Source organism: Buteo buteo, chromosome 10, assembly GCF_964188355.1.
Source record: "Buteo buteo chromosome 10, bButBut1.hap1.1, whole genome shotgun sequence".
NCBI lineage: Eukaryota > Metazoa > Chordata > Aves > Accipitriformes > Accipitridae > Buteo > Buteo buteo.
The window spans coordinates 20,373,387-20,395,414 of record NC_134180.1 but is presented as its reverse complement, the minus strand read 5'-3'; the positions used below and the strand labels follow the sequence as shown (position 1 = coordinate 20,395,414).

The following is a 22,028-nucleotide window of genomic DNA, read 5'->3' as shown; positions in this document are numbered from 1 at the left end:
TATTTCTAAACAAATCTTGCTATTCTTACAAACCTTTAAAACTTTAATGATCCTATTTACTTTTTATTGTGTATTTTGCTTTTTGATTTTTGCATATCTCTTTATTTTACTGTCTGATACACCTTCCAGAGTACAATGCTGCAGTGTTTGGAATTATTTAAACTTAAGGGAAAAAATGTTCATGGAGTCTGCCTATCTTTCCACTTGGTGCCTATTTTTCAAATGGCTGTGCAGTAGCAGACTGTTCTGCTTGGCACAAAACATTTGATAGTGATTCAGAAACAGTAACAGACTGAAATAGCCCAAAGTGAGAATAGAGTTTTAAGGTCACTGTAAAGCTGCAAAGCTAGGGCAGAAGGAGAAATGTGAAGAATTTCCAGTTTGATTATTCCTCTGAAAGGATTAAAAAAATTGGAGATGGTTTTGGACTTTTTGTCATGTGTCTAATTAAACTGAAATCTTGGTAGGTAGAGGGCGTGTTTTCCACAGCCTGACAAGCATGACTCTGTACTGCAAGCATGATCCTTATAAGGCTGTTTCAGACACAGGGCACACAATATGACCTGATCTTGTTATTCTTATATGCTAAACCATCATAGCACAGATCCAGAAAGGAACAGCATCCACTTCAGAGCTACCTGTGGTCCTGGTGCACCACAGTCCTCTGACATCTGTGGTGACCTGGAAAGAAACTGTAGGAACAAGAGAAATAGCAGCACTGCAGCAGGCAGAGAGAGAGCTGGTGGGAAATGGTGATAACTTCTGAATTGCCTTCTAGTGAATCTCCACTTGGCTGCAAGTAGGAGGACTTTATTTAAAACTAGAGATACTGACAGCTGCTTTTATATAGGAGAGCATCTTTTTTTGCAAAGAACACCTTTTCAAGTAATTTTCACTTTGCTTTTGAGTACAGAGCACTAAGGGAGGAGAACGAGATGGTACTTAAGAGTAATCAGAAGTGTGGTACAAAATACTTTTAGAATTGGACATTATATGTCTCCTGTCATTGCTGCAAAACCATGCCTGAACACATGCTGTTATCTAATTTGCATCAGAAGAAGCTGAAGGAATATTCAAAGAATTCTTAATATTGTTTTTCTGTTTGCAAGGCTGCTCACATGGCCCATCTGTGGTAAAATGGCCTGAACAGCAGCAGCTGTTAAGATAGGAATGTGAGTTCAAGCATCTAAAACTGTCTGAGAATGCATATGCTACAGCTGATCATATTAAAGGGGATGACAACCATCAACCAGATTAAACAGTAATCAGGGAGTTACAGAGTGAGTTTTGAAACAAGGGAGGTGCCAATTTGGAAACAAATGTAAGGGACAAATAAAACTTTGTAACAGTAGGGAGAACAGTGGGAACAGAGCAAGCAGTCAAAACCAGAGGAGTTGGGTTTGACACTGTTGTATGTTCACCCACTGGCACCAAAACCTCTGTCTGGGCCAGGCAGAGCATCCTCCCTCTCTGACTCTGCCAGCAGCCTGCATCCAGCTCGGGCAGTGACAGTGTGGGGTGCAACAGGTAGGGACTCACAGCTGGGGTTGTGTTTGTGACCTTGTATGGTGCTTTCTCCCTAGCATGTGCACATTAGCAGGTTGTGAGGTGCAGCACAGGTACACATTGAGCACCCACATCTCCTGCAGAAGGTATGTGTGAGGGGGGACTGTGTGTATAACTATGGGTGGGTGAGTGCACAACTTTGCGTGGTTAGAACTTTGGGGGATTGGTGAAGAAAGGTCATTTAGAAATTTGTTAGGTGTTTATTAGCATTTTGTCTGTTAACAGTGTCTTATCTGTTGTATTGCCAATACTGAACCTGAATGTGTATTTCACTGATTGCCAGTTAATTATGTGCTATTAATAAATCAATAAACCAGTTTGATTGTGATTCGGTTGAAACTAAGTGAACAGTGCAGTTTTTCCCTGTCAGACTATTAGGTTGTAATTGTAGATATTACGTGATGTGTAATGTCATTACGAGTTAGAGAAGTTGCCTGCCAGTGGGAGGAGAGACAACTGTTGACAATGAAAAGATAATGTCACTATTAATATAGTGGGATAGGACCGTTTCATGAAGATTTTGGGGCAAAACAGTGACTGTTTCTAGAATTCTGCAGGCTCCAATGTTATCATTAAACTCAAGTGTGACAGCAAACATGCTGTTAGAACATGCTGAAATTATACTGGTCAGAGATGCTATTTCAGCAGTGACTAATTAAGCTCCTATTACTAGTAATCACTAGTTCCCTAGTGGAATACACTGACTTCCTCGTATCTGTCTTCCTAACAGAAAATGGCTTCCAAACACTGTTCTCAAAATGATTCAGGTTTGAACAAACACTCTGAATTTTGATGTTAAGCCCCCGCATTGAGCAGGGAATGAATAAAGTCTTGAGTAACTTGGTCTGACCTTATAACTACTTTTTGTGCAGGAGTTTTGGACAAGATAACTTCCTGAGGTCCCTTCCAGCCTGAACTTTCCTATGACGTGCAGTTTTGCTAGTGCAGGGAATACGTGGTGATATTTTGGCTGTCTGGCTGTGCCCACAGCAACATTTAAGTGCAGTCACACCCATTCTCAAAGCAGACACAGAAGCTCTGCTTCGGTAGGTAAAATCCAGCTGCCTTTGGTTGCGCGACTGCTTCAATCTTTCTGCCTTTCTTATCAATAGGAGGTAAGGGTCCTCTAGAGATGACTTTTTGCCTGCCTTAGAGGTCCTGAGGCATGGTTTGCCTATGTGCTCTGTTTTGTTAGAGGCTAGAGATGACTAAGTCAGTTAGACATGATTAAAGACATCAGTTTTGAATCAAGTGATAGCCCATGGAAGGGGTAAGGAAGGGAAGAAAGATTAACTTCCTGATTTTATTTCCATTTGGTTAGGGTTAGTTTAATCAGTGACTTAAGATCACAAACACAAGACTGGAAAGGACTGAGTCTGGTCCCTTGCTTTGTGATCGAAGATGGTTTCTTTGTATAGGCCTACATTATGCCTATAAAAAGATTACTTCAAAGCCTCACTACTTAAGCTGAAAATTAGCAGACTCACCTAAATTTATTCATAGGAAGTTTAGACATATCTGCTCTTGTGTGCTGATGTTCTCTTTTAGCTTAAATAGTTTTAACATTGCCTGTATTCATAGAGAGCAGTCAGGAAATTTGTCTAAATTTTCAATTCAGTTCCAGTTTTGGTTCAGCTGTAGCTGAAAGTATCTTTGAGCGTGTTTCAAGGTCGTAATGATTTGGCCAGTGGTTTTATCACCTGAAAGCAGTTTGATAAAACCTGAACCACTTTGAGCTTCCCAACATCAGAAAATACAACACTTAAAATTGGAGAAATTATAGAACCCATGCCTGCAGCATGGATTTTTACAGCTAATTGGTTTGAGCCACTGTCTCTGGCCTGGAATTGGAGTGCCTCCTAGCACTCTGCCTCAATGTTTTTCCCACTCTCTGAGCTTCCCACAGTGGTTAAGGAATTGGAAAGCAGCAGTGTCACTGCTACATTTGAAGAGCAGTTAGTACTGCTGGGGTGACAGAGAAGGCTAAACCAGGGAAGGTTAAAACCTCCTCCCTCACCACTGCAAGGAAACTAGCTTTTGCACCCAGCAGCCCACTTGTACAGAAGCATGTAAATACATGCATGTACAATAATGGAAGCAGAGAAGACAAGTGGGACTGTTTTGGTGCAGTTAGAGCACTGCTGTCTGCAGCAGCACACAGTTCTCTACCACAAAACGAAAGGAATTAAAGATTTGGGCAGTGAAGTTGTGTGAGGAGCTGTTTCTTAGAGCTGAACTTAGGCAGGTGTAAGAAAAAATCTTTTTACTGATCGGGTATGCACCAGTAACTGCAAAATGGATGCAAACCGATCATCACAGGGTCATGGAACAGAGTGAGAGTTCATTCTCCACGTATGAGTTGCTTGGCAAGAGAAAGGGGGAGGGAAAGGAAGAGATGTTATGCTGTCTGGAAGAGCTCTTTAGGTGAAACAGCTGAATGCCATTTTTCACTAAGACCATTCCTTAGAACTGGTAACTGAAAACAGAGCCCAGGTTAAAAAAAAAAAAAAAAGAAAAAAAAATAATTCCAGCTGCATTTCGAGATGCAAAAAAAGTTTTAACTGGTTTGGAATTCAGGTTTTAGTTGAGATCTGTTCGCTAAACACACTACTTTTTATCCTACATCAGTAGGCTAATAAAGCCAGTGATTATAAGGGTATGTTATGTGGTCTTTTGGGAGCATGTACCAGATCGATCTGTATATACTCCATGCCAGTCAGACATTGCCACTATGGGGTATCTGGTGTGCAGCTGTTGTGCATCCATCTCCTGAGAGCACTTTGTACTTTTACATTTTTTTCCCTAATTCTCAGTATCAAATACTTCTTGTCATATGATCCACATTTCCACTGGAGTGCACTTCTTATAAAGTCAAGACATTTAATGGAAACATTAATAAGACTGTTTACATGAATCCATGAGGAGTTCCTCTGTTAGCCCAGTTTGCCACATAGTTCTTTTAACACTATCATTATTTTTCTTTGCATAGTTCATTATCCATCTTACAATTCATTCACATTTTCTCCATCTTATCATTTCTCATGTGATACTGAAACAAGTACTTCAGCATCACATAGGTTTTTTAATCAAGTATTTGATCAAGTACTTTTCCTTTGCTCTGGGTAGTTGTTTATCTTATACAAGAGCCAGTGGGTTAGTGAGTCACATTTTGTATTTTTGTCTGCTTTTTATTTCAATTGTTTTCAACATAGATCTCGAATGATATGCATTTAGTACAGAAGTTCTATTTACACACATTTAATTTGAATTTCTGTTTTTTAACTGAGCATATAAGACACAAGGAATCACAAAATAATTTATTTGTACAACTTCTTTTGGATACTAAAAGAAATAAGCTTATCTGAGTATGGAAGGAATTAATTAATATGGAAAAAAAAAGAGGTATGATGTAAAAACAAGCAGACTGCAGGGAAGGACTGTGTCAACCAAAATTGCAGACATTTATTTATTTGTTCATTTAGCAAAGTTTGGAGAGGAAAAAAAAAAAATAAAAAAAATTGGGTGTTGCAAGAGGATTAGGGGAAGTGGCTGCTGAAATCAGAATATAAATGCTTTGCAAGGTCAGTCCCTAGAGCAGTTGGTGAGTAGAGTAGGAGTGCAAATAACACAAAGTAATAGAAGAAAGTAGGCTACAATACTAAATGTGTTTGCTGAATTTCTGAATCTCTAGGATGTCATTCCTGGGGTATACAGCTCTGTTCTTATGCTGGATGTATTGTGCCGCAGAAAGAGGTAAGCTTTAATGTGAAAAAAACCCCAAATCTTTCTTAAAGCGTATGTAAAGATGGTAACTAAAACAATATGTAAATAAAACGTTTGCATTGTAGCCTATTTTAATAAACTTCTGACAACAATAATTGAGATTTCTTCTGGCAGTATTTAGCACCTTTAGTATTTAGTATCTTGTCATAGGTATTATTTCACCTATTTATTTGGATAACTACTGCTGTTATTAATCTGTTGCACGACTTCTTTAATGGTTAGTATCCCTATAAATTAGAGCCAGACAACTCATTTGTTTTAATTATGTTTGTTAATTATTCTAACATCTAAAACCTGTAAACAGCTGGTAGATTAAAATAGAAAATATTCAATAAATATGCATTTCTTTCTGTCTGGAATAATCTGTGAGATAAACTGAGAAAGAGGAATGATTACTAAATTGACTGAAAAGCTTACAAAATATCTGTTGACTGACAAACTTTTTAATCCAGGTATGCTTTTGTACATGTTTAAAGAAGCAGCTTTCTGTCTGGGTTTCTTTACATAGACTGTTGTGGAAAGGTAGCTATGTGTTTTTGAGCTAGTGTGTCTTTGCTTGGTTTGGGTTGTTTTTAATTTTAGATGACCTTATTAATCAAAACAACCATCTGATGGATTTTACTTCAAAAAAAAAGAAAAATCAGGACGTTAATTAAATGTATTATCTTTTTTTGTATCTACTTATAATAAATACTGCTCCAAAGCAACTAATAAAGTGTAATCTGTTTGCAAAGAAGTCCAGAAAAGTCCTGGAATTTGAAAAGAAAGTTTGCCTGAATTTGCACTTCCTGTTCACAATGCTTTCTTTAGGTCAGTGAGATTGCAAAGGAATGTGAATGTAGCAATGTTTGATTTATCCGGGACAACTATTGCCATGGGTCATGCAGGGTTCTTAGTTCAAGCTTCATATTGAAAGTCTATGTGAGTTATTCAAGAGCTGGGGTTTTGCGCAAGGGCTGAAAAATACTTCTACCTGAATTCATAGTTTGTGCTTGACTTTATGGAAGTTGCCACTGGCATAATGATGGCAAGAAAGCAGCTTGAGCTATTTCTAACTGAGGTTAAATCACATATAGATACAAAATGATTCATTCCAGCTCTCCTGGTCTCTCACTAAAGGATTTGAAGGTATGCATTTTGTGCACGCTTTCTAATATAAAAATAAAACCCTCCCAATTTTGGTGAGTACACATGGTGAGTGATGCAATTAATATAATTTTGAAGTACATCGTGTCAGCAAATTTCTTCTTCTCAACCTACTAAGAAACTGCATTAAAAAAAATAATTAGCTGTAGTCATGTATGTATTATATACATACTATGACAGTTGATGGTAATGCATAGTTTGACATCAGGGCAGGAATGGCCAAGAACAATCAGAGAGAGTTGAAATAAAACCCGGAAAGAAGCATGTCTTAGTAATGATGAAGAGACAGACTATGAGGAGATTATCTTTTGTGCCTTTTTTTTTTTTTTTTTATATATAAACGAGGAGTAAAGCGGCCCCATTCTGCACAACAGACAGTAAAAATATAATACAACTCAGAATTCAGGGAGGAATAGAGCAGGGAAGCTCTCCCTGTACTAAATAGCCTATTTTCAAAATCATAGAATTCAGAGTGTGCTTTCTCTGCTTGCAAACTGAAAGCACTAATTTTCATGAGCTCTAATGAAAAATACGTAGAATTAGAAAAATTCATTTTCTCACCATTGCAAAACACTTTTTGGAGCAAACTAACTGTTTTTAACACATTTGAAAGACAGAACTAGGTAGAGGAGTCTTGTTCATTTCGCTTATTCCTGCATTTTGCAAAAACGTTAAAAAGTGGATGTGTCTTAATCTTGCTAAGAAAAGTAGAAGTTCCTACTACCTTTTTTTGATAGTAAGGTAGTACCCTCTAGTGGACAGATGCAATAATTTTTACTCAGATGTAATCAATCATTCGTAGGTGGGAGCATACTCATTGAAGTAGTTGGAAAAAATATGAACATGTGGGCATACTCTTCCTTTAGCACCTCAGCAGTATTGTCAAAGCTTGGCTACTTCTGGCTACTTAAGACAGCCAAAATAAAGTTATTAGATCTCACAATTAACATTTTTTTCTTTATATTTTCAAAATGCAATAGCTGTAGAACACTTAAAATTATACAGCCTTCTTCTTCTTGTAACAAATATTTTTCCTGATTTTTAAACAAGTTTTATGCCTCTAATTTGGTAGCTTCTCCACTGACTGAAATAAAAACTGTGAGTGTTCAGGGGTACGTCTTTGTATAACTAAATTAAATTCACTTTCCACACATTGATGTGGAAGATTGGGTATTTAATCTGCTCACTTTGTATTAGAAATCCCAGCTACTTAATCTGTGGTTGTGATCTCCACAGTTTAGTTCAGCAAGCCATAACTCCACATTCCTCATATGAGGAAAGATTCTAAATATTTTTCCTGTAGTCCCACTTTCAGGCAGCACCTGGACAATCTGCAGGAAAGCTTCAGTGAGAGTATTGCTGCTTTCTCAAACCTGCGGCCTCAAAACTAAACTTGTGAGAGGACTTTTGTGCCAACTCTCTACTGAGCAATGAATCTACTCACCAAGAAATTTCCTTCTCTGGTGGACATTTCTTCTCCCATTTATTTTCTATACAGAGGTTTCATTTCTTTTCCAAGGCTTTATTTCTCAGAGGTTGTTTTATTTATTCTTGATGAATTCTCACCTTTCATGTTCAGATGTAAAACAGACTTCATTGCATCTAGTTAGCTAGACTGCCCAGACTCTGTTACTCTGCATAAAGCTTCAGCCTTTAAAATAAGTACATTTCAGTCACCCGAGCACAGAGAATTAGTCACTGAAATTAGGTCAATTATTATAAACAACAACAACAAAATCTTTCTTAACAAAGATCATTTAGTCTTTCACTAACAGCTTCACAACATTTGTTTCTTTCCCTTTTAGTCTGATTTTTCTCATGCTCAAGCTGTTGAGGAACTTCTTAATAAAATTAAATCAGGCTCATTTCCTGTAATTCATATGGACTTGGCTGTACATTTCATGGACACTGAAAAAGGCCCAGGAAGGAGCTTTTGGGGAAGGATGGTGTAATATTGAGCTAATGAGAAATATCAGACAACACCATTCACCCTCCCAAATTGAGTCAAAATGCTTTGAAGCTAACAAAGGTCAAAGTGAATATCCAGAATTAATTACATCATGTAATAAGTAACATGTCATAAGAAGTGACGTCATGGACAGGAAGAAGTAAGTTTTGGAATATCAGGTGATCTTGGCCTGGAGAGAAAGTTTAGGCAATGTAAAAGTGAGGGGACATTTGACAGAACTTAATCAAATGACACATGACCCTAATGTCAGTAAGGATGGTGGTGGCTGCAGAAGAAAATAGTTTGAAAGGAAACTCTACAGAGTGCACAGAGCTGTTCTCTGTGGTAATGGAAGGACAGGCGTGAAGGAGCTCCTGCAGATGAAAGGGTAGGAGATGTCTGTGGTTAGAACCAGAACACGAATCTTGTCTCAGTCTTTGTAACTAAAATCTATTCAATGAATTACGACTGTCCCGTGTGGTTTCTTGGCACTTGCTTGACTATTCTTATGTCCTTCTAAATGTCTCTTCATATTCCTAATGTGGATTCTCGGCGGTTTCCTATTTTGTGATGATTAAGTAGAATACATATGCTTGTTTGATCACAAATGTCCACAGGATTTCTTGCTACATTTTCTGTTGTAGAATTATTTTCGCATTTGTAGCATGTGCTTCAGTCACCGGTATTTTTATTTACAATTTTTAGCTTGTGAAGAACCTCCTCCTAGAAGGGTTAAAGAAGTGCCTACTGAAAGATGGGACAAACCTCCCTATCCACATGGCACTCAAGTAACATACAGATGTCGGCCTGGGTATATAAAACTTGGACGAATTGTGTTTGAGTGTGCTGATGGAGCATGGAAGCAACACCTTCCAGGGGCAGAATGCAGAAGTAAGTATTTATGCACAATATGTGAAAACACTTGACCTGACAGCTCACATTCCTTGCCAGTGATGTCAATATGAAATTGCCATGTTATCTTTACCTGTAACTTACTTATTGCAGCATCCTTTAAAATATCATCCTAAAAAGTATGCATGCATAAGGAAACATTTTTGGAAGTTCCTTTTCTTCAGATCAAAGGATTATAACTTTTTTTTTCTTTACAGAAGAAGATCTTACTCTAGGCTACCCTTATTAACCGGATGTATGTTAAGTTATTAAGTTATTAGGAGCTTGCTTCCACAATTTTAGAAAAAGTCTAATGCAGATGAAATTTACAGTCTAAGTAGAATAAAGCACTAACCTAGTTTCTGAATGTGAGTCAAGAAACAGTATTGTCTTCTTTTCAGTTTATTCAACTAGTTCTATGAAAGATATAATTTCTTCAAAGTGGGAAATTATTTTTCCTTGCCTTCTCTTTTAATCTGTGAAGGAAAAGTCACGATTAGGGTGACAGCTGGTATTTATTATCTCTAGTATACTGTCTTAAGAGTTTGGAAATATCTCACACCCTCTACAGAATACAGAATTCATTAGTGAAGAAATTGAAGTTTATTATTGTTAGTCAGTAGATACATCTTTTCTGTAATAAATGAGTTTTAAACACAAAGAAATTTTAGACACGTGAGCTTTTTTTCTTACATATCTAACATACAGAATTTTTGGTTTGATAATATAAAATTAAGTCCCAGGTGACATTCAGAGATGAATACAAATCATGAGTAAAAATGAATTAATAAAGTTGTTACTATTTTCTCTTACATTTTTTATTTAGTCACCTTCTCAGATTGTATATATATTTGTATAACTACTCAGTGAACATGGGTCTTTCAAGTTATACAAAAGTTGCTTTTTAGCAACATATTTTAGTAAATACTGCCACCCAGTGAATAGATACTGACACTGGCAAGGTGCAGGTGGAAGGAGAAAGGGGATGCTCTGCCGCAGGTGAAGTGATCCTGTTCCCTTTTCAGGATAGGCCACCCTAGATGGTAAAATTGATCATGATGTTGTCCATTTTCTCTGGATCGCACTGGAGCAGGTGTAGGGCCTACTTAAGCACCTCTTCCTTTGAAAAACCAAGGATGTTGATACGTTCCAAGAAATTAAATTGCCTAGCTCAACAAGGACCAGGAAAGATTTCTTCTGAGGAGGTCTGATAGGTTTTAGCTATGCAGTTTATTTTGCAGTCCATATTATAACATCAAAAGTGGATGAATGAGGGGTATGGTGTGTTTATCTTTGCAATTATTTTGGGAATCGAGGGCAAGTAGTTAGGGCCAGACCACAGGAAGAGTCCTATGGGGAACTTTGAGCAGAAAAGACTGAGGACCAAAAGACTCCTGTGGCCTTAGATCATCCCTCTTTACTCAAAACAATTCCCATCAGATTGAGGAAACTTCATTTCCAATCATGGATGGATTCTGTAGGAGAAGCTTTGGACAAATTTATGCCACAAGTTGTATGAAAAGCTGAAGCTACATCTTGCCATTAAATTTGTCATACAACTTAAGATGAGCTCAGCCTTTTTAAAGGAATAAAACCTGCTAATTTGTTATTTAATTAAAAAAAAATCAGCAAATCCTTACTGCAATATGTTCTCATTGAGGATAGTGATTAAAAAAAGGGATGTTGATCAAGCTGATGCTGAGCATTTTTTAATTTTTGAAAGGCCCGTACTCGCTGTAATTACTAGAAAGTGCTATCTTTCACACTTTCATATTCCTGTGCATGGTGTAAGTAATTTTTTTCTTCTTCTTTTTTTTTTACCAGATAAGCCCTGTGGACATCCTGGAGATACTGAGTTTGGTTCCTTTGAACTTACCAGTGGAAGTGAATTTGTATTTGGTGCCAGAGTTGAGTACAGATGTAATGAGGGGTAATACTTACTTAATTCAATACATAGGAGTTAACGTGTTAATGTTAAAAGAAGTGTCAGTTACAGATTTGTTGTCTGTAAGGCAGCTGCAGCTTACTAATATTTAATGCTTGGTTATTGTTTAATTTAAATTTCTGCAATTACAGTAATACTAAAGGTAACTCTTTCTCATGTCTGGTGCTATCGGAGTAACTGAACTCATGCACCTGAAACTGTCATGCGTGGTGTCTAAAATATGTAAGGCTGTAGCTAAATTGAAATCATGGTTGCCCAAGTATAAAACAAACAAAACCAGTGATCTGTCTGTAAAGCTACCTCATGACTCCACTAGCCAGCCAGTTCAGATGGAAATGCAGCTTTGCACGCTGGAATCAGTGCTCTCAGTAGGCAGTCATGATGGAATTATGTTAGCAAAGTCATTCCGCCGTGCAACAGAGTCTCCTATTCAGAACCACAACTCATCAGTCCTGCTTAAATAATTTTTGTGCATTATGAAGTAAAATGTATTGTAAAAAATGTTTGAAGGAAGGCATGTCTGGTAGACTCACTAACTGTTTTCACTGGCTGTTTGGAAGAAATTCTTCTCTCTTCTTCCTCTATTCATCTTCTCCAATGAAAACTGCAACAAGACAAATATGTAATATTGTGCTTAGTTAAGTACGCCTATGACTGGATTCTTTCCTCTGGAAATGCAAATCAGTCATAAGCATGGTACAGTGGTTTAGCCATGCTTTTGCAGTCTTTCTATTGCTGGAATCTAGTCTGAATTCCACAACAAGAGTTCCAAAATCAGTATTCTCCTTAATCCCTTAAGTTCAGACAGTTCTTCACTGTCATTTCAGACTAGCTGTACTTCCTCTGACTACATTTCAGACAAAGCAGAAGCCATGGCATTGTGGCCATGTTGCCCTCAAACCTAAGGTAATACTAGCTCATCAAAGCATGAGATACATATGGTTTGGATTAAGTCCTATTTTGATGCTGTTACATGGCTTTCAGTCATAATAGAGCACAGGCAACAGGAGTTTTACTCTGCTTGCTACTCACTGTGTAAATTGCCCCTTAGTTATTTGTTATGTAGCCAAAGCTTGTTATCTCTGTAATGAAGAAACCATCTTCCTGATTACTTCCTACTTTCTGATTTTTTTTTCGTATTTTTTGCCATATGCAATTGGAAGATACAAAACAGGGAAGATGCAGGCCAAAAAACTACTCAGTTTTGTCACGTTTTGGTTAGTCTGTGCTGGAACATAAGAAACCTACTTCCTTTGCTTCTAACACAGCAGCACTGCTGTTTCTGTCACATAATGAGACTGTATTTTAGCATTGTTTACTTTTTATTCCATAAGATACCGGATGCTCAGCCAAAGAAATTACCGTGAGTGTCAGGCAGATGGATGGAGCAATGACATCCCTCACTGTGAAGGTAAATGGAGTTTGACATTTAATTCTTTATCAAACTGTCTTTTTATCTGTCTGATACTATCCAGAACTAGTCTGTGATCTCCCTACTAGTATTAATTCACATTTGTTTAAATTCAAGTTATGCAGCAGTGAAATTATTACAATGACTGCTTAGCCATTTTAGTCCAAGAAGCACTCAAGCTTTTGTTAAAAAGAATTCACAAAACAGAGTCTTGTCACTCCCAGACTGGCTTAAAGCTCTTCCTCACCTAAAGGCCCTGATAGAGCACATGCCTGCAAAACATGGTTACAGAAGACAGCTGGGATGAGGCATTTCAGATGTATGTGAAAGCATGTGTGCTTTTAGCTGGTTCCCTCCTCCACCCTTATGAATATCCTAGCCATTAAGATTTTGTTATAAGTTCTTCTCCCTATTAGCATACTGTGGAAGAACTTCAGTAAGTAAGAATGAGAGCAAGAGAGACTCAGACCTCAAGACTTAGTAGACTGGATGGCTCAGATGATACGTCCCTGATTCTGGAAACCTTTTCACCAGTTTCAAACCTGTATGACTGTAAAAATAATCTTCCTTTCTTCCCAAAGATAATTTTTAACTGGTCTGTTTTAACATATGTGTGCAGCGGTGAAATTTCTCTTTAGGTTAAGCATCTAATGTCACAAAAGGGTCTCTAAAGAATCACAAATGAAAGTAGATATCTTTCTGTTCTCTAGAGTTTGTTGTCTGTGTTTTGACATTTCCTTGGTTTCAGATACTTAACATTTAGCTTACTGGATTTTGAGGGTCCTCAATTTTAAGCATACAGGTCTCTGCACAGTATAGAGCAATGGTTTCCAACATTTTTTGTCATATGTCACCAAGATACTGCAATTTCAAAGTCCTCATAAGATTTTTCTTTCATGATTGAGGAGTTTTTATTAGACTGAAATATGATTGCCTATGAAAGAAAGTATTTGTATAATGTCCTAATTGTGAGGAACCTAGAAGATAGAATGTGAGCTCATAGAAAAGGCAGATGGCTTATAAGATGGAGAATGTTGTCAGAGAGAAGCGGGAGCTATAGTAGGCAAAACACCAGCCACTTTCGTACATGCTCAGTGATATCTATGTGAATGCTTAAGAATGAGCTTTGATAGTCATTTCCCCCTTAATAAGAAATATCTGATGACATATGTTAATTCTTCCTTGTTCTGCAGTTACAAAGTTAGGAGATACAAGAGGTCTAAATTAATGGTTGACATTGTGTTTGTTTACTTCAGTAATATAATTGTTCTGATATCCTTAACTAGGATTTTTAGTTAGTAACTGAACTGTTGTAGTCAGTCTATAACACAACACTCTTCCAGGTATTTGTCTATAGCAAATTCAGTTTGGCATAGCTCTGAAGTAAATTAACCTATTTTGACAAAGTTGAATGGCTCTATGTGTCAGTCAAAGCTCATCTAACCATCCATAGAATTCATAGGATCATAGGATATTTTAGATTGGGCGAGACCTCAGGATGTCATCTAGGTCAGTGGGTGCTCTGTCTTTAGCCTTCAAGGGCAGAGAAGAGGATGATGAGAGCCGGTCTACAAGCTTCCTCCTATGTCAGTCTGTCTTTTTGCTTAGGTTTTTGTATTATATCTGTTGCAAATGGTATCTGAATACATAACAAAACTGTATATTTATAAAATGTGCAAGGAAATTACAGTGAATTTTCTGTATTTTAACTTTTTTGTGTGTCAATCCATTTTACAGAATAGACCTCAAAATGGCTGGGTTTTTTCCTTTCCTTTTGTTTTGTTTTGTTTTATTTTCCAGTGGCAAAGTGTTTACCCGTACAAGCACCAGTAAATGGAAGAATAATTATGACTGGTGCATTTGAGCTAGGCCGAGAATATTCCTTTGGCCAAGTTGTAAATTTTGAATGTAATGCAAAATACAAGCTTGTTGGATCTAAAGAAATAATTTGCTCTTCTAATGGAAAATGGAATAGTGATGTGCCTCAGTGCCAAGGTAAAAAGTACACTATTTATTATCTGTAATTAAGAAGCTTTATTCTCACAGACTTCTAAGGACTGGGTACCATATGGGAAACTACAAACCTTTTACTTTATTCCACAGCAATTAAGCATACTTTGTCTATAAACAATCTCCATTGCATATGTGCAGAATAAGTGGGATAAGTAAGAGAAGTCGGAGAATGTTGGATGCTAATATGGTCTTAATGGACCATATGTTTGTTCTGCATTTTCACTACAAGCTGTATGTTTTGCTAGGCTGCAGTCAATTTCTTTGAATACAGCTTTGGTATGTCATAAGATTCAATCACTTCAGTGTTGATTTAACCAAAGTAATCACAAAGAATTTTAAATCTATGTGAACCAAGTTTAAAAAACAAGTATGATTTTAATTCACTCATGTTCTGAGGGTATATAAAATACAAAGACATCATGATGGATTTTTCTTTCTTCAGACTGATGTGTTTCAACAACTTAGAAGGTTAATTCATGTTTAGTTTTTACTCACCCACAAAATCACAGAATAAGTGAGGTTGGAAGGGACCTCTGAAGGTCCCTCAAAGCAGTCAGCTAGAGCAAGTTGCTCAACACCATGTCCAGTCGGATTTTGAACATCTCCAAGGATGGAGACTCCACAGCCTCTCTGGGTAACCTGTTCCAGTGTATGACCACTCTTAAGTAAAAATGTTTTTTCTTATGTTTAAGTGGTACTTCCTGTAATTCAATTTGTGCCCATTGCTTCTCATCTTGTCACTGGGTGCCAATGCGAGGGGTCTGGCTCCATCATCATTACGATCAGGAATTTATACATACAAGTAAGATCCTTCCTCCTCCCCCAAGCCTTCTTTTCTCTAGACTCTCTTAAGCCTCTTTTTATCTGTCAGTTTTTCCAATTTCTTAATTATCTTCATGTCCCTTCACTGGACCTGCTCCAGTATGTCCATGTCTTTCCTGTATTGAGGAGCTCAGACCTGGGCCCAGGACTCCATATGTGGTCCCACAAGTGCTGAGCAGAGGGGAAGGATCACCCACCTTGACCTGCTGGCAACATTCTTCCCGGTGGAGCCCAGGGTGCTGTTTTCTTTGTTAGGTGCATGGCTGGCCCCTGTTCAGCTTGTCCATCAGGACTGCCAAGTTTTTTTCTGCAAAACTACTTTTCAACCAGTCAACCCCACCCTGCCCTGCCCAAGGCTTGTACTGGTGGATGGGGTTTTCCTCCCATTTTGCAAATAGAGATTGCAGGGGATTGGATTGTCAGTATGTAAAAACCAATCCCAGGAAGTTTATGGTAACGATCACTGTTAAACATTCAGTCCATCAAGTGTCTTTGATTATTTATATGTTATCTGATAGGGAAGTATGCATTTAGAAGAGCACAGTATATATGTTAGGATGTCAGATACATGTATGGTTTGTTCACAATTTCAGCGCTGCATTTTGCTGCTTCGAAACCCCCATTTATTATAATTTGAACAGCATAAAGTGGGATTAAACACGTGCTTGTAACATTTGCAGAATATAGTGAATTTTGTTAAACAATGACGGTTCCACTGAGCTATGTGTCATCCTAAATACAAAGTAAATCCAGCAAAGGAATCCAAGAGAACTCTTTGGTGTCCTGCTCTGTGGCCAATGAAACAAAGCCTTAAGTATTTTCTGGCTTTATGAATGCAGTTTTTGGAAACTGCAAGACCTCGGTGGTTTTACTGGGTTTGGTAAGGAGCTGGGGGTGATGAGGTTCTTTTATAGATTGTTAAGCATTCTAGTGTTTTCCAGATAGTTTAATTCTTTTTTCCCGTTGATGCCGTGATTTAACTAATCGGCTACTGGAAATCACACAAAAATGAAATTATCTGAAAAATGGAAAATCCTAAATTTCAGCTAGCCTAGATGCTTATTTTAGAATGTCTCCTGCCTTATATACTGAATCTGAGATTCATTAAAATCCAAAGCAAAGCCCTCATGAGACAGGGCTGACAGACAAAATCTGTCTCATGAACCAATTTGGTATTGATGCTGTGATATAGCACACTTTCTACCTGGCACCCACAGTCAGGTCATTGAAGAGTTCTCAAATAAGTTTCAGTTTGCAAATGCAAATGTTTTTGTGAAGTCGAATGGAAAAAACTCTAAATTTTATTCCAATAGGCATTTATTCTTAGCAAATAAAAATTAAAAAAAAAATACATGGGTTTTGTCTTTCTTAATTTCAGAGATTATCTGTGACGTACCAGAAATTCTGCATGGATATGTACATTCTCCAAAGGCATCTTACAAGGAATCTGAACAGCTACAGTTTGCCTGTATTGAAGGATACAGATATGGTGAAAGAGCAGATGTACAATGTACTGAATCAGGATGGAATCCAACCCCCTATTGTACTGGTTAGCCTTGCCTAAAGTTATTTTGCACATTTTTTGTGTTTGGAAGTTATATGGGAGATTAGTAATGGCAAACATTAGTTTATTCATAACAAAAGAAATCCATCCATATCTGACCAATATGCCATGAAGGTCTGGAAGGATGAAGTGTTAAAGGGACCAAACAACTGGATAAGAGTTTTCCATGGAGAGCAGTAGCAAAAACAGTTAATTCGGTCTTTTGTTACTTGATTATTAAATTATAATGAGATATATATTATATAATAATATAAATTAAATTATTAAATAGGTCCATGAAGCAACAGTTTCTCCAGTATACTCTATAAATGAGGTTGATGCTAAAATACTTCATGCAGCATTAGTAGCTGTTTTTATTTTATTCTATTTTTATATGATTCTGAATTAGTGGGGGGAACATAGGAAAAAGATTTCTTGGGTTAGAAAAAAACCCTGACTTGGACAAATCGGAAGGATAAAGCTGAATCTCTTTACCTTCTACAAAACATGATGAAAATTTTTTATCTAAGGAATGGAAAAATCAGACACTAAAGAGAATATTTAAGCAAGCAGGAAAAAAGGAATTAATACCAAAGAAATTCCAACTACAGAATAAATCTGAAATTTTTCACAGCATGGGTAAATCAATATTTAAAACCACCTTCTTAGAGAAGTGGTAAGGTTTTTGAAGTCCTATTGTCTTCACATCAAGTCTCAATACCTTTTAAACTGTTTAACGTGAACATAACTGGTATAAGTCAGTGGCTGTGCTGTATGTTGGAAAACTGGGTAAAGAAATATGTTTGATACCATATGAGTTGCAGCAGTATGAATAAAATTAGGCGAAGCTAATAGGCTTAACTCGATGACCTACGTATGACTCACAAGCAGTTCTTTGAGGGGGAGATACAAGTTACCGCATCTTCAGATCTTCCCTGTTCAGTAGTTGAGAAGCTGTGTCATTGTAGCCAAGATTCTGCTACTGGTAATTGTAGGACTAAGCACTCAGTAAAATACCATTCAACATCTCGCCCTGTATGAACATTTGAGACAATAGATGAAATGCACACAGGAAAATTAAGTTAGAATCAGACTAAACTTATGTATATAGAGACTGAAAATGTAATAGGGTAAAAAGAAATATTACAGAGTAAAATTGAGTTAGGATTAAATTCTTGTGATTTGTGCAAAGATCAGGAATGTGGGAAAGGTTAAGGGAGACCCTCTAATTGAGTCACAAGGTTCAGAGAAGATCCCCTTGCTTTCTAAACTCCTGTCAGAGTCTGGGTGTGGCTGGATCGACTCCTAGTCCTGGACTTGGTCAACAGTTTATATCTAAAGGAATTATGAGTATAATAGCAGCCTAAATTTCATTCACAGTTGAATAAAATTCATGACAGTAATTTAAGTATAAATTTGAAAGTAATAACTTATAATATACTTGCTATAATATACATACTATAGATTATTCAGGTTAGTACATGCGCATGCATAAAGACACTGAGAGATATACATACAAAAAAGAGAAGAAAAGAGAGAGAAAAAGACATATACCCATTAAAAATTCCCCTGGAGGTCAGTGGAAAGATTCATGTCGAATGCTTTGGCATCTTTCTCAACGGGCAAAGGGCCGAGCCTCAAGGAGCAGAGAGAATCAGCTCACGCTGTGTTGGTTTTCAGCAACAGACCTCCAATTTTTGCAAACTGGAAAGTTTGCGAGCTCTGAGAGGTATCCCACCCAGAGGGAGATGCTGGTTGCAGCCCGCTGCGGTCCAGGAGAGCTCAAAGGGTCTCGCTTAGTACCGCTGTTTATAGGTTCAGGAGATGATTGGCTTTAGTCATCAGCAAATTGCTAGAATCCCAGCTGTGCTGGTACCATTTCATGTGCAGATAAGGAAAGCTCTGAGGCTGTCTGAGAATAACTTAAAACACAGACACAGGATGCTCCAAGGTTGTCAGGGGAGGACTGGAACATCTCAAGGTTGTTATGAAAAAGAACTGGCTGCAGGTGGTTATGAGAACTGGCTATCTCTATTTCCATCCCCCCACCTCCACTGGGCAGCAGAAGTCCTTGAGATGCAGAGCATAGCTCCCTGTCTTAGTTGTGTGAGAGCTCCTGGCACAGTCAAGGGTCGCTTAACTGCCTGACTCATTACACTTATGCTAAGGCCCAGAGAGCCTTCTTGAGTTTGGAAATCAGCCTGGAGAGCGGGAAAGAAATGCACCACCACACTCTCATAAAGGACCTAACTTATTACAAGCCATAACTCACTTAAAATACATTAATCCATATAAATTCCTTTGTATTTTAATTTGGCTACTATTATTCTGAACACATGCTATGAAAAATGCAGAATACTGATTTGATTTCAAAACATTATACAACTCTTAAAAAATACAGGTACTTTGTTATTTCAATAAATTCTATGATACAAAAACCATGCTGCCTGAAGGTCTTCACTGAATATATACCTTTATTAAAATAACCAGTTTTAAACTTCATGATTGATCCATTTAAAGCTATTCATCATATCAAGACTATCCTCCCCCCTCTGCCTTTAAAAGTGCTTTCTTGTATATACCTCATACTTTCAAAAAACGATCCAACTTCTTTCATTTTAGAATGGTGGAACTAATTTTAGGAATCCAGGACAAACAGATTTATTTGTAGAATTAAAAAAACCTGAGAATCATGACTGCATGTGCAAAACTTTATTCCAGTATAATGCTGGAAAACAGAAACTGTACTCTGAGAATTTCAGAAGTATATTCATATTTTTTGTTTAGTAACTTTTTTCCAATGCAAAGACTGTGAAAATAGTAAAGACAATGATAATTCCTTAGAGCAGGGAGACAGTGCTGTTTGTTAGTACAGTATATTCCCAAACAGAGGGATGTAGGTCATCAGAATAGTATTTAACTCCTGTGTAGTGCCATTATTTGCGGCTGTCAGTACTGTCCTGTGTCTATCAATCAACAAGAACTTGTGCATGGTTTCTGCTGGAATAACATGCGAACCCCTACCCATCATTGATTTTGCAGAAATTGCTAGTAGGGATAAATCAGGGTGAGAAGAAAATGGCAGTGTGCAGTCAAGTACCAAGAATCTGTGCACAGCTTCTGCAGGAGCAGCCTGTGAAGACTCGGCTCTCATTGACTTTGGAGAAATTATTAGTAGGCATAAATCAGGATATAAGGAAAGTGACAGAGTGCAGTATGTGTGCAACCCTGGATACACTTTATCAGGATCAGAATGGGTAACGTGAAAAAATCTGGGTATCTGGACCACCACAATGTTTGGGTAAATGTAACTTTTGTTACTGGTTGACTTTGTACTGGTAGACAATTCTAATAATTCTCAAAGTAGGAGTTTCAGAATTAGGTTTACATTTGTTGCTTGATTACCAAGTCTCTAATGGACCAAAATTAAGCTCTGGATTCAATACTTATCTTGTGGATCTTGGGCTTTAGTATCCCCAAATCATTTACACTCAGTTGTATTTTTTATTGTGAGAATTTTGGAGCTGTCTGGAAGGTTACAAGCAGATAAACTTTTTGTCTGTACTCCCAAGAACTTGTGCAACAAGGTACAGGTACTGACAACGGTGTCAGCCTCTTTCCGCCAGTGATTACATTTGTTAAGACGTCCTTTCACGTAGTTTCCTAACTGTCCCTCATATGTGGGAGGAGTGCTGTTGTGGTAAGCTGCTTTGTTGTCTTCAATTTCCTCCTTAGAGCTCTTTGTTAGGAGTCTTATAAAATTCATTTTTAATCCTAGGTAATGGAAGAACAACAGGGATAAAATTAGATTTACTCCTACTGATTTCATTAATTAAGTATTTCAAGGACTACAGTCTCCTGAAATCAGTAGCTCTTGAGATCATCACTGCTGTTTGCAAAGTCTGTAAAGTTGGCTTTTATACATGTGTGTAAGAATATGCTTGGAAGTTGTGCCATATTGTTGATAAACTACCTAATGTAGGACAGAAAGAAGAGAGAAGATTTGGTTCACTTATCTTAGAGATTTCTTCTTCTTCCTTTAAGCCAGTATCAATTAGAAAATTTACAGGTATTTGTCTGGGGCCAGTGGCTAAAATAATGTGTGGATCAATATGCTAGTTAGGCCATTCTAAGCCGGATATTATGTGAGTGGGTTGGCCTGAAATTCCCCCCATGCTTCCTAGTTTTTTAGATCAATCAAATCCTTCCTTAAGCCTGAGTAAGGGTTGGCAGGAGCAGAGGGGTTTGCTCTCCTGTGTTTTGGTGATACCAACACATCCCATAGCCTTGCTAGTAGGCTGCTTCACCAGGTTTATCATTGTATGAATATTTTCTGTGGACTGCCCATGTAACACTGAGCGGGGTATTCCTAATGCTAATGCCTTCTTCCATAGTTCATTGTGCTGAGAGTCAAAACGAGAATAGATTTGTTGAGGGGAACGGGAGTTATTCTCCTCGAAAAATCGTGCCTGTCAGACTTGGTGCTGTGAACCTGAACTTTCCTCTAACTAGCCCATCTCTCTACCATAAATCACTATTTCTTGAAATAATTCCCCCCACGTTAAAACAGGCTGTTGTTGCTGGTTAGGGTTGCAAGCATAATGATCAATTGCCCGTATAATTTTTTCCTTTTAGGTTTTGCACATAAATTTTCAAGATGTCAGGGAGACATCTAATTAATGTTTTAAGGCGGACCGGATAAACCCGAGCAGCAAGGGGAATACCCTGCTCCCTGTGCTTGTACATAGCTTGTATACAGGCAGCCTTTTGCACTGATTCAGCCAGCGTAGATAATCCAGCTGTTTTAATAGGCAGAGGTTCACCTCATTCTCTAAAATCTAGTCCCCCTGCCCAATAGGCAACTCTGAGCATCAAGGGTTGGTTCCCCACAGGACCCTGATCAAGGAACACACCAGCACCCCAATACGCCCTAGCTTCTTCCTTGCTCAGCAAGACTCGA

At 37.7% G+C, this 22,028-nt stretch overlaps 1 protein-coding gene across 2 annotated transcripts in view; it reads left to right on the top strand.

Moving 5' to 3' along the window:
• Positions 1–4,994: 4,994 nt before the first annotated feature.
• Positions 4,995–22,028, top strand: part of LOC142036010 (complement factor H-like) — a 46,002-nt gene continuing 28,968 nt past the window's right edge. Inside the window, exons 1-6 of one of the 2 annotated variants that reach the window (XM_075038892.1) lie at positions 4,995–5,319; positions 9,149–9,334; positions 11,159–11,264; positions 12,614–12,690; positions 14,491–14,685; positions 16,904–17,074. In XM_075038892.1, coding sequence (XP_074894993.1) covers positions 5,259–5,319; positions 9,149–9,334; positions 11,159–11,264; positions 12,614–12,690; positions 14,491–14,685; positions 16,904–17,074 — 796 coding nt within the window. In that variant the 5' untranslated portion in view covers positions 4,995–5,258. Of the gene's footprint in view, positions 5,320–9,148; positions 9,335–11,158; positions 11,265–12,612; positions 12,691–14,490; positions 14,686–16,903; positions 17,075–22,028 lie in introns of those variants that run through there. The other variant, XM_075038893.1, reaches the window with a different exon arrangement.